Below are 13,652 nucleotides of genomic sequence, written 5' to 3' on the forward strand. Positions count from 1 at the left end.
GAGATTTGGCTAAGAGTGCAAGCTCTCGCGTGCTGACTGTGGAGAAAACACCATTAATCGTCTATAGGAGAAGCTGTGCTTGGTGGGGAAAACATCTGCATTTCTAGAGTGCTCTAGTTTGGAATTAGAAAGATAGCTGAATTTTTCTGTGTCTGATGTGGAACATCTACCTCGTGACTTGCTTTTCTTTCCACTTCCTTCTCCTGAACTCTGCCCCTCAGATAGCCCATGGCTAGAGCAGCCTGAGGTGCAGCTGCTCCTGCAGACCGTCATTAACGTGCTCCTGCCTCCGCGGATCATCAGCACATCCAGGAGCAAGAACTTCATGCTGGAGAGCTCCCCCGCCCACTGCTCCACCCCGGGGGATGCTGGGAAAGACTTGCGCAGGGAAGGGCTGGCAGAGTCCACCAGCCAAGCAGCATACTTGGGTGGGTACCCTCTCTCCCCTCGCCACTCTCCCTTTCTTCCTCCCTCTCTCTCTCTATAGACACATGTATATATGTATATGTATGTATGCATGTGTACGTATTTGTATATACATACCTACATACCTACTTTAGTTATGTTCCACTTTGACTCAAAAAATATTTTAAAAAACCTCAATCACGAAAGTATTTGAAGAAGCCACTTGAGCAAGTAAAACGCATCACCCTTGTGAAAGAGTCGGGTTTCCTTTAGTAAATATATGCCAAAAAAACCAAAGTACGTTCATATCTGTGATGCCTAAATTACTTGGTTATTTTTGTAACAGTGTCTGTCTGGGCCTAGACTCTGGGACAAAGCCCTGCATGGGGTTAGGGATTGCACAGAGAATGATGGAGAAAGAGGGCTTCACATGTAACACGAGGACAGGAGAAAATACTGGACAAGTTAACTATTTTCAGTTCTCTCTACTTTCTGCCTTTTTAATGGTCCTCTTTTTAAAATGTATTTTCACATTTATTTTGAGCATTACTGTACACTAAGTGGTGTTTTCCATACGTTACATCAGCATCACACTAAACCCACGCAACAACTCTAAGAAGTAAATGTTCTTGTCATTTTAGGAGCGAAGAGCCTAAGGCCCAGAAAAGTTGAGTAACTTGCCTAAAGTCACACAGTCCATGAGTGGCAGAGCCAAATTTCAAATCTAGGCCATCTGGCACCATAGTCCCTGCTCTTGAGCCCTTTGCTATCCTGTTTGTGTGTTGGGGTGATGGAGGTGAAGGTAGAAAGCAGATTGGCAGAAACCCAGAGAAGGCTCATGGGCACATAACAGTAGAAATGTCACCAGGATCAGGGTGGGGAAAGAGGCGTGTTGTTTTTTGTTCCTTTGTTTGTTTAGTTGAGGGAGAGGAATTGAGAAGAGTGATTGCTGAGGAAAGTGAGATTTTGAGGAGGGAGATGGGTAAAGAAGAATCTGACAACATCTTTCTGTGTGTCATGTGGCATGGTTTCCCCTGGAAATGCCCTAAATGGTGAAGGCATGTGTGACTCACGTAGGCTTTCGGGAGTTAGATTTCTGTGTGTCTTTTCGTTGCTGAGATGGACCTTAAGATGTGACCCAGAAGGCCCGCATTCCCATGACTGCCCCATGGCAGACTCTGTGGGGGGAGCCGGGGTGGCAGAGGAAGCTCCCGCTAATCTTTGACAATCGCATCTTTACAATATTCTGGTTTTGCTCTGACATTGTTTGTGAAACCAGCTTCCTGGAAAAAAAAAAAAAGTAGATTGTGACAGGGCTGCCAGAATCTGGGAGGAAAGAGATATTGTCAAAGAACTCTAACAGGGTTTAGTAATAGACATGATATGCAATAAGGGGGCGGGGGAAGTGGGAAGAAGTTATTTTATTTGGAAGGATATACTCAAACCCACCTACTGATTACCTCCGGGGAGCAGTTTAGGTGGAGTCCTAAAGGGAGCTGGGAAGTAGGACTTTTATTTTTGAACTGTGCATTTCTGCATGGTTTGCTTTTACTTTTAATAACAAGACTATGTTATGCTCTAAAGAAAAACAATATTTTAAAACTCCCACATTGCTGTTTAGGATGTGAGTGATATACTGGTATTACCATAAAGCCACTATGATAAAACGTTGGGAAAGCAAAATATTAGCTACACGTCATGTTTAGAACACATTTCCTTTCAATTCTGTGGACTGATTTACTCTGCAATTTCCTAAAAAGCAGTTAAACGTACCTACGAAAGATATTTGTATTCTCCTAATCAGAATCAAAACATGTTTACCATACAAAATTGTGTCTTGCTATCAGAACACTCTTGCTCAGGAGTACATGTGAGTTTTTGGAAACACGGAGAGAGTTTAGAAAGTTAGAAAATGTTCTGTTGTGTGAAGGGCTGTGGGTGTGGGCAGCTGGGAGTGGGCTGGGTTCCTCCACAGCCGGCGTCTGCAGGCTCACTCTCCTCTCTTCCTGGTGTGAAGCACTGAAGGTGATTCTCGTCTGCTTTGAGAGGCAGCTCGGAAGCCAGTGGTACTGGCTGAGCCTCCAGGTGAAGGAAATGGCGCTGCGGAAAGTGGGAGGCCTGGCCCTGTGGGACTTCCTGGACTTCATCGTGCGGACCCGAATACCCATCTTCGTGCTGTTGCGCCCTTTCATCCAGTGCAAGGTGTGTTGTACGCTTCTCCTCCTAGAGGTGACAAGCCCCACGCATGTGCTGCTCTCCAGGTGAAGGCAGCATTACTGCAGCAGTGCTCATGGGACGGTCTATAGCAAGTCAGTAGGACCTGTTAATACCATGCTTGATGAGGAAACAGCTCAAAAATATATTCCAGAGGGTAAAATTTCATGTTTGAAGTACCTTCAGTCTATACAACTTTGCCTTCTCCCTACTCACCTTCTCCCTCCCATCCTCACCCCGTAGAATGACCTGGAAAACGTTCTTTTTTCAGTGGCCTGGCTGAGATCTGATTTTAAATAAACACGAAAAAGATAGGCTATTTAAAGCATGTTTTTTTTCCTCTGAGACCCGCAGTATTCGCCCGCCCTTGTATTCTTTTCATCTCCTGATTTTCTGATTCAAAGCAATGTATTTGCTTCCTGTATAAAGCACTCTTCTGAAAACTTCATATGCATTACCTTATTTAATCCTCACGACCACCTATGAAATCGGTACAAGTAGTCCGTTTTACACATGGGAAAATGGAGGGCCTGAGAATCTATGCCTTCATCGCAGCTTCTGGCCCAGCCAGCGGAGAATCATGAAGAGCTTTCGGCCCGGCAGCATATCGCAGACCAGTTGGAGCGGCGTTTCATTCCGCGCCCTCTGTGTAAGAGCTCCCTCATTGCCGAGTTCAACAGCGAGCTAAAAATCCTAAAAGAGGCTGTTCACAGTGGATCGGGTAAGTGTGCGTCGGGTTTTTAAAGTTTGTTTGACTCATGGCATTTACAACCTGCAAACAATGCCTCTGCCCCGGTTACCCCTCTTTTTGGAACGATGTGCGAGTTAGCCATTTTCGTACATGGGTAGATAAGACCATGTGATCACTGTCAACAACACAGCCGATCAAGGGGGTATCATCTGAGTTTAATTTTACTGCTTTTCTAAACATATTTTACAATCTTCATTTCCGTAGTTAAGCTCTTTCTTGACTATTTAACTGGAAAGACCGTATTTTAAATTCTTGCCTGATTTATGTATTTTTTTCTTGAAAAGGAGGAGGATGACTCACATTCACTGAGCACCTATTATATGGTAGATGATTTTGTAGGTGTTATTTTATTTAATCCCCACAAATACCTGCAGGGTGCATAACTGAAATTTCACTTATAGAATGAGGAAACAGACTCAGTAGAGGAGAAGTAACTTACACACATTACAGTGGCAGCAGAGAGGGGACTTCAAACCAGTCTGTATGACTGATCATAAAGCCGTTCACTTTTCACAGATTGGAGGGAGAGGGGGTGGAATCAGAACTGGCAGACGAGGAGGTACTTTCTTTACGTTATTGAAAAGATTTTCTTTAGGAATACATTTCCTTTTAACAATTATGTCAACAGATTACTGAAGAAGGAAAATCAATTACCATCTGCCATTAGAGGGCAGTCATTGCCCATAAAAAGAATAGTATATGTGTGGCTTTTTTCTTCTATTGTTGCTTGCAATGTATTCAAGACGAAACGTTTGACAAGTACAATTTGGGGGAACTTTCCACAGAGCCATTCAAATATTCTGCTTTATAATGAAAGAATCTGACATAGAACCTAGGGGGTATTTTATAATTTGTAATTTTCAGAAAAGGAGACTAGGGGCACAGTTTTGATTATGTATGCTGATGGTGATTGTGAGATTTCTACCAGACAATGTACTCATTACTTCCCTATGCTTGTCAGGCAGTGTATATTTCTCAGTAAAATCTGCCAAGTCAGAAGCTACAATTCATGTCAAAATTGATTTTCATTCTACCAGCCTTATAAAATGAAATTGAAAAGCAATGAGGGAAAAAGCAATGTCAAAGCATTTTATCCTCTTAGAGATATCATGCTTTCACTGTTCAGTTTATAAGTATATATGGCCAATTCTTCTCTTTTTTAAAAAACAGTCTCACTTCCATGTGCTACTTTGTCCTAAAGATCATTTATTTGGGACACACCGTTTAATTGACCTTTCTTTAAAAATGCAAGTGGTCAAGGAGACATTTGAAGCAAACGCTTGTTTTCTTTCAAGAGCCTCACGTGGATTTCCTTTGTTCTCGCAACCCCTCCAGCCTACCAAGGGAAGACGTCCATCAGTACTGTCGGCACTTCCACCTCTGCGTACCGCCTGAGCCTGGCCACCATGTCGCGCTCCAACACGGGCACTGGCACTGTCTGGGAACAGGACAGTGAGCCCTCCCAGCAGGCTTCGCAGGACACCCTGAGCCGGACTGATGAGGAGGATGAGGAAAGTAGGTCACCCCACAAAATCCCGCAGGCAGGGAGGTGAGGGTGGAGGGACATGTGTGACACAGCTTGGCCACACAAATGAGGGCGTGGGAAGGATTTCTGCCTTTCCAGCTTTTTCCAGTTCCGATGCCCTGGTCATTTTTATTAAAAGGATTTAAAATGGAATTGTGACTGATTCCCTGATGCCTACTGCCTGCTCTTCTATCAATTCCTTGATATCCTTGGTCATTTGGAAGGAACTTAGGCAAAAAGTAACTTTTTAAAAACCCCTCCATTTTCTTGGAGCTTATATAGAAGGTGCCAAAAGAATGTATGCACATTTTAAGAAAGGAAAACTGTATTATAATTGTAATACTCAATATATACCAATAACAAAGATGAATACAAGTCACATTTGACTTCTGCAATTACAAGAGGTACTCAAAGTGGTTACCATCAGTGTCCAGACACTTCTGATTACGGCAAACTACTGCTTAAGCAACATTGACCAAAGTGTCCACTTGTATACATTTTTTTGGCACCCCCGGTACATTCAATCTTTTCCAATAACTCTCATTCAAATTGTGCTTAAGTAACTAAAGGAAGTGTTTATTCCCCTTTTTCCTAGATATCTTGCTTAGAGAGTCGATTAGCATTTACATGACCTCAATGGGTGAGGAAAAGTGAGCAATGCTTATGCTCAGGACTCAGAAAAGATCAGTTGGCTGTGCTATCTAAAGCGGGTGGGCAAACTTTTGAGACAGAAGAGACTCCAGGGCTCAGCAAACTGTGGCTCATGAGCATGTGGTTCTGAAGTAAAATTGAAAATGAAAATAAAACTATAATGGTTTCATTTATAAAATTTTTAAAGGATAGTCACATAATGGTGATTATGTAAAAATATATTTATGGCTCTAGAATAGTTTTTAAATTGTTGTGAGGGACTGGATTGGCTCTTCCAGGGGTCAGCAAACTTTTGAGACAGAGTGTACCCAAAGAGCTGCATGTGGCTCGCGAGGCGCAGTTTGCCCACCCCTGATCTAGAACATGAACCAGCAGGCTGGCTTGAGGGAATACAACCCAAATTTGAGTTAAGAGTGTTTCTAGCAACGCAGGAGCTTCTAATGCATGTGCTTAAGATTTGGTGTTATAAAATGAAGGAGTAGGTTTTAAAAAGTAAAAAGCGAAAGTTTCCATTAAATACCACTATTATTTAATGTTTTTTTAAGTTGCATTGATTATTTCCCAAGTGTTTTAACGACACTCAATATAGTATTTATAACAAAGTGTGCTGTCAATGCCTTAAGAATGAAAACAAAATCTAGAGCTTCAGTCAGAGCCCCTCTGTACCAAAAAGCAACAAAAAGCCCACTCTGAACTAAATTAAATGGAGGAAATGGGAGGTGAGGTTAGAATTTTAATTAACTAAGATGAATGAAAGTATTTTAATACTCTACTACAGTTGGATGTGTAGGCGAGGAAAGAAATAAATGCTTTGTCAAAACACTTATCAGTAATGTTTCCAGATTTAGCTTCAGGGTTAATCAGATAACAAAGTGATAATCATATTGTCCTGCTCACAGCCTGCAGACATACTTGTTTCTAAATCACCCTGGTCATTGCTCATGGAAATACTCCTAAAACTGTAATGAGGGAAATCTTGAAAAATCTTTTTTTTTTAATTTTTCAATTACAGTTGACATACAATATATTAGTTTCAGGTGTACAACATAGTGATTAGACATTTATGTAACTTACAGAATGCTCACTCCAAGAAGTCTAGTACCCATCTGACACCACACATAGAATTACAATATTATTGACTATATTTTATTCCCCATGCTGTATTTTACATCCCTGTGACTGTTTTTATAACTGGTAATTTGTATATCTTAATCCCTTCCCCTTTCTACCCATCCCATCTGGCATCCATCAAAATGTTCTCTGTATCTATGAGTTTGTTTCTGCTTTCTTTGCTTACTTATTTTGATTTTTAGAGTCCACATATAAGTGAAATCATCATGGTATTTGTCTTTCTCTGACTGACTTATTTTGATCAAGAAAACAAAATGAGACAAGGATAAGCAGTTTGAATATCTGTTAAGTCCTAATAATAGTTCAGAACTTATAGTAACATCTATTTTTCTTTAGTGCATGAGGTAGTCTCAATAGTGTGTGTGTGTGTGTGTGTGTGTGTGTGTGTGTGTGTGTGTTTTAATGATGGGAAATGATACAACCTATCTTTAGTAGAGCTAATTATATTTTTCCGGTAACCTTAGGACTAAGTAGCTGACCTCGCCAGTAGGAAGGAGCTAGAGGAAAACGTAGGGAAGATATAAACAATCTTTAACCAAATGCCAACACTTATACACTGACAACTATGCAATTTTTTGCTAATATTTCTGCTCTCAGACATCACAACCATCCCAATGAAAACAGAGTTGCTAACAAATGTTGTAGCGTGATTGTGATGTGGGTGTGTATTAACTTATATGAGGTGGTATATGAAAGCTAGATGGTAGACTGCTTTGACTTAAACTATTTTCCCATTCAGTCATCAAACCTGTATTAAGACCTAGCAGGAACAAGATGAGGAGCAAGAAAATATGAGAAAGATATGTTCTCTCCCTCTAAGATCTTAGAGGTCTTGTTGAGGAGGTGACAGACATTTTCTATACAGAACACTTAACAAAAGGATGAATGGAAGGCAGGACATGATTATCACCAAACAAATATTGAGGGAGTAAATGTTAAATCAGTTTGAATAATGGGAGAAATCAATGGGATATGGGAAAATCTTTATAGAAATAGCTTAATCTTCCCTACCATGTTTCTCATGATTTTTAAGGCACATTTGCTTTTTTTGCTTCTCTATGAACACACCTAAAAAAAGATACACCATTCTATAACAAGAATCAACTTCAAGTCAGTCATTATATAGCAAATTAAAATTTCTAGAACTTTTCATATTCGCCTTTTTGGTTTGAAATAATTTTCATTACAAATATGACCACTTGGGGTATTTCAAACAAATGGCTCGACAACCTTAAATGTTAGCAAAAGTTCACCAAAACCCTATTTTAATCAAAATATGTTTACTGTTCAGCAACAAACATTAGTTCACTTAAAGCGAGGTCACCTTGTCACAAATATTGTGCTAAAGTTAACTTTCACATGGATACATTGATTTCTGCATCTGTGGAGAAAACAAAACTACATGGTTAAAACTTAAAATTTAAATTAAAATAAGCATTTATTTCTGAACTTTACAGTTTTTAAAATATTTTTCCAAAAATGCCTGAAATAGTTTTTCTGTCAGCAGTCTAAAAACCAATAAATGTACTGAATATAGTATTTGAATATTAAAGAAAGGTACGTCACTCATTCAATAAAAATGTACTTTGTTGAACTATTCCTGGAATGTTTAAAAAAATATAGTCCAGTTTTTCTGAAATTTTTAATTTGCAGCTGCCCCTTGACCGTCACAAATAACCTTATAAAGATGGATAAGAAGCTTACATGTATTTCATGAAGGCTCTTTGAGGGTGGGAGATGTATGGACATGAAGAATTGTTATTCATCCCTTTGTACAGATTAAAATCTAAGACACCAAAGGTCTTTTTTTTAAAGATGCGATGCATACATGAAGTTTTCTTGCAGCTGTTTCCCTCACCAAAATAAAGCATGCAGTCACTTTAACTTGCAGTTCTATTTACATTCTCAAGGTGACAGTCTTCGGTAACTCTAGAGGCTGAGCTGTTACAGTCTCAGTTTTTTATACAAATAGGGAAGGAAAATCTTTTTTTTTTAAGATTTTACTGGGGAATTGGGGGAGGGGAACACCATTGGGGAATCAGGGAAGGGGAACAGACAAGTTGCTGTCCTTTTGTTCTTCAGTCTAGTTGTGGAGGACGTTGCTTCACTGGCCCATGTTGGTATTATCATTGCGCTCTTCCCGGGCGAGGCAGATCAGTCGCCGGCTTCTGGACGGCCACTCACAGCAGCTGCTGGCCACTCACACTGGCTTCTGGTCACTCACGGTAGCTCACGGCAGCCTGCTGCAGCCCTGCTGCAGCCAACGCTGTCGCCAGCGACTCACGGCAGCCCAGCTCCAGGTCGAGCTGTTGTTCACCATCTTAGCTATAGAGGGCGCAGTGTCACTGGCCCTCATGTGGGATCCGAACCGGGGCCCTGCTGCTCAGAGCTGGTGTCCCAAGCCAGTTATTAACGTGCCACTCAGCTGGCCCAGGAAGGTGTTTCTTAAGACCCCAAAACTCTTTGTTTTTAATCTGTACAAAGGTAATTTAGCTTTAGAAACTGCCCTAATTTTGTAAGCAAGCCAAGGATGGAACCCTAGTACGAATTTGGTTTGGATTTTCTAGTCAATGTCATTGTCTTATAGCACTCCATTCTTTTGCCCCTTCCAGATGACTCTGTAAGCATGCCCAGTGTGGTAAGTGAACAAGAAGCTTACCTCCTGAGTGCCATTGGAAGGAGGAGGTTCTCCAGCCATGTCTCTAGCATGTCTGCACCTCAGGCTGAGGTGGGCATGTTACCCAGCCAAAGGTAAAAAGCCATGGATATCTTATACTCTTCATTTTGGGGGAAGGTAGAAATCCTGAAAATTCACTTGTTATTCCAAAATGACTGAAAGAGAAGCAAATAATCAACGTTTTTAGGTAGATGATTCAACAAAAGACTTTTCAACTAGAGTTGTGCAGGCAACAATTTACAGAGTTTTCTCAGCCAGGCTAGTATAAGGGATTTCAATTTCCAATCTAAGCATTGTTTCTCCTTTAAAATTTTCTATAAATAGATACATGGTCTATGACTTTCAAATGACATTCTTGTATTTCAGATATATCATTAGCTAAGCTAATCATGAGTACCTGGCAAGGGTATAGAACTAGCTTGATATATTTGGTGAAGGTTAGACTTCTGGTATGTCATCAGTATTTAGTTGGAGGTAGTGATGCTTAACCAAGCAGAAAAGGACCTATGCCACTATGTGTGACCTTGGGTAGGTCATTTAAGAAAAGCCCATAGTTTTCTCCCCTGTGAAATGAGGAGATTGGCTAAAACCATTGTCAAGGTAACTTCTCTATCTATGGTTCTATGATTCCATGACTACACCCTTTAAAATATTTTCTTTGGTGTTATCTGCTCCCTGAGAATATACATAAAAAATGTCACATATATAGAAAATGACCCGACATAAGGGTCAAAACATTATCTCTTTCAGAGCCAACAATATTTTTACTTGAGGAATGGAATTATTTCAAAGAATTATCTTTTTCTCTAGTTTGTTATTTATTTTTAATACCTATAGAGTCAATGTGGTATAATTAATACATGAAAATAATGAAAACCAGGGAACATTCTAATGTTCAGATAAACTCAGTTTATACACAGAAATAATTACCCTGTACCCAAATCCTTTAGCAAATAGTTCATGAGCTATACAGATGAAATAAAATTTGTAACATAAGGCCTAACTTTAGAGACTATCAAAAAATAGGGGAAATTGATAAAAGATGATTAATAAATGAATTGTGTACTTGCAAAGAAAGCAATATTTTAAGTACTATGTATTACAAAAATTGATAATATATAAGGTTTATGATCATTGTAAGAGGTTTTTTACCTACCATTTGGTAATTTACCTTTGAAAAGGAAGTCTTATAAATAAAATGTGTCAACAAAATCAGAGCCAAACTATAAAATGCCCCCAAAAAGATACAAAGTCATATAAGCAATTAATATTGGTAACTATTTTTTTTATTGGTAACTATTTTTAATTGCTAGCAATGTGCAAGTTTCCATCAAGAATAAAATAAAACTGTCTGGTAATTCATTTATAACTTTATGTAAATTAGGGAATTGTAGGAATTTAAAATAGACAGTTTTTGTTGTTGTTGTTATTTACCTTAAATAACCAGGCCATCAATTCCCTTCGTACATATACATGAAGGGGTTAACTCATTTCCAGGGAGAAAATGTTCTATTATTATAGGTAAACTAGGCATCCAGAAAAATAATCTAATTAAACCATTTGCACTGAAGTCATACTTTGGAAAGCTAGCGAACGTAATAACGTCTATTTGCATTAGGGAAAGGGAGCCTCTTTCAGGGCACCCAGGCTATTTTCACAGTGTACAATTAGTTAAATAATTCTTTGGGGGCAGGCACTCATTTCCTAAATGGTTGAATTCCATCCGGTTTAACAAGCATTTATTGAGTGCCTCATGAGTGCTTAGCTCAATACTAGGCACTGCAGGAAAGAGAAAGTATGACCCAGTTTCTGTTCACAATGCCCCAAATCAGCCGCATCCCAATAAATCGATAAATGGTTTAATTATTCTCTCACCAACCTGACAGATTTCTTCTTCGGGCATTTACAAATCAGTCACTAGAGGATGGAGTAAGGAGACAAATGGGAGTTCCATGTGGATTTTTCCAGGGTTACTTTCCCTCCATTTGTTTACTTGCATTTTCATTGCAAAATTAGCAGTGGAAGTTGGGTTCTTTCTTTGCTTTTCTTAATGGCATCAGTTCCAAGAGTTTGGTTGTGGCAGTTCATGGTAAGTGTTTCTGTGTGAGAATGTCACAACACACAAGGAAGAAGTGGTATCCTGGTCAATGAAACATCATGTACATAAGACAGGTTAAAAATAATAACCAGCCAGCCAAATTTTACCAAAGGAGTGATAGTTTCTTCTTGTACAGATTCATTCTGCAATGCGTTTCAGAGCTCACATATCCATTTGGAGCTCATGTTAAGCCCCAACTCTTGACCAGGCAATAGATCACTCCTCTGAGTCGTATTCATCCGAAGTTCCTCCTCCCCCGTTGCCTTGAGTCCTATGTCTTGACAAACCCAGCACAAGGTGAAATGGTTGACTGTCTCCTTTTTCTTCCTTGTTCTGTTAACTTTATTTATTTTTGGTTCTGAGAAGCAGTAAGTTGCATGCCTTTTTTCTTTTTCTTTTGTTTGCATTTTCTTTCCCTAAATGCTTCATCTCCCTACCCCTCCTGCAGTGAACCTAATGTCCTCGATGACTCCCAGGGCCTGGCCGCCGAGGGCAGCCTCTCTAGGTACAGTGTCAATGCTACCTGTCTATTGGTGTCTGTGCTGGGGAGCTGGCTGCTCCCTGTCCCCTCTGTCTCTCTGTCTCCTCTCGCCCAGTCTTAATCTCTATTTCCATTCTTTGCCCTTTGTTGCTCATGAACACACAAGCCTGGAAGTCAAAGGTGTAGCCTCCTTCATTTTCAGTTTCAGAGCTAAATCACAAATGGCCTAAAAAGCTTCCTAAAAAAAAGAGAGAGAGAAAAAAAAATCTGTGGAGCTCTTTTAGGGGCTTGTCCCATGGATGTCTAAAATGCTTGATATGCCAAATATTAAATTTATCTCACTAACCATTCCCTCCCACACTGATATTCCTTAAGCATTGTTGTTCAGAAGCCTGTTAATTCAACGCCCCATCATCAGGAATTCCCCTAGTAATTCAAAACAGGTCTTTTAGCGGATACCATGGACAGTAAGAAAACAATGATGCTATAATAAGAGTAGCGATGTGAATACAATTTATGTAATTCCCCCTCTTTAGTGCGTGCTATATGGCGGGTGATAGTAGTAGGTTGCTCAAACACTTAAATAAAGGATGTCTGTCCCAGCACAAAGATGATTCCAAAACTTGCCATGAAATTGCAGATATAAACATTTCTTGGTAAGTAAGAGAAGTCTCATGGTGCAAACAATATGTCTTGGCTGCTGGTTTAAAGATTCAGAAAGGGGGACTGCACCTTTAACACTCAGAGAAATCACATCAAACATTCCTAATCTTGTGCTGTTGATTCACACCTCTCAACTAACCCTCATTAGGGCTAATGCTTCTTGTTCATTTTAAGAGTGCCTTCTGTTCTATCTCAAGAGAAAACATTCCCTTGCAGGTTGGCATTATATAGTGAGTACAAAATACCCGTGTTTATTGCTTTGTCACAAAGATGAAGAAATATTGAGAGGCCGTTCCTGTGACAGGTTGTCCTTTGTTTTCTTTGCATCTTGTTCAGATTTCACATTTTCTTCTGCAATTGAAAATGGGAAATTACATCCATCACCAGGTGTATCTTTCCCCCCCCCCCCCCCAGGAGCCATAATTCATGACATTCATTTGTGTTTGGGAGCCCTGGCCTTGACAGATCAGTCTTTTGTTGGTGGTAAATGTGGGAGTGCCTCAGAATGCAGACTTAATTCGATTATCAAGAGCTTTGGGGATGAGAAAAAAACAAAGCAATCCTCAAGATGGTTGCCCTTCATTGAGCAGAGCATTTGAAGAGATCAGAACCAAGTCTAGCACCATGACCACTGCTTTCAAAGAATGCATTTTCTAAATGCTTAATACTACATGTGAGCCAGGAGAACTTTGATTAGAAGATAATTTCAGTGGCCTCCTGAGAGGAGCAAATGTTCAGTCTTCCAGTTGGCTGACTTTGTCCCAGGGCCAAATTCTACTCTTGCTAAATAAATAGTACGTGTGGGTGGGTGAGTGGGTGGATGAGAGAAGGCAGGAGTTTGAGCTGATTTTTATGAACTCTTCAAAGGATTTGGCCCTCTCTGGCAGGCTCAGGGTTCAAATGACTGATCTGAAGCTCTCCAAACCAATCCAGTCTGCCCTAGTCCATTGTCAATGGGAATAAACCCAAAGTTCTGCTATGTGTGACTGATTCAGAGCCAAAACTATAGATTTTGTCTACAACTGAATGTCAGACATGTCAGGACTTTGATGATTG

The 13,652-nt window shown here is 40.0% G+C and overlaps 1 protein-coding gene across 11 annotated transcripts in view; it reads left to right on the forward strand.

Annotated features, from left to right (window-relative positions):
• The window catches only part of UNC80 (unc-80 subunit of NALCN channel complex), a 199,204-nt gene that overhangs the window by 173,901 nt on the left and 11,651 nt on the right, over window positions 1–13,652 (forward strand). For 9 of the 11 annotated variants that reach the window (XM_019656896.1, XM_019656897.1, XM_019656905.1 and 6 more), the window contains 6 exons: window positions 222–428; window positions 2,423–2,607; window positions 3,175–3,340; window positions 4,706–4,885; window positions 9,290–9,428; window positions 11,901–11,957. In XM_019656896.1, coding sequence (XP_019512441.1) covers window positions 222–428; window positions 2,423–2,607; window positions 3,175–3,340; window positions 4,706–4,885; window positions 9,290–9,428; window positions 11,901–11,957 — 934 coding nt within the window. The remainder of the gene's footprint in view (window positions 1–221; window positions 429–2,422; window positions 2,608–3,174; window positions 3,341–4,705; window positions 4,886–9,289; window positions 9,429–11,900; window positions 11,958–13,652) is intronic. The other 2 variants (XM_019656903.1, XM_019656907.1) reach the window with 1 other exon arrangement.

This window comes from Hipposideros armiger, unplaced genomic scaffold (genome assembly GCF_001890085.2).
Source record: "Hipposideros armiger isolate ML-2016 unplaced genomic scaffold, ASM189008v1 scaffold_268, whole genome shotgun sequence".
NCBI classification, from domain to species: Eukaryota; Metazoa; Chordata; class Mammalia; order Chiroptera; family Hipposideridae; genus Hipposideros; species Hipposideros armiger.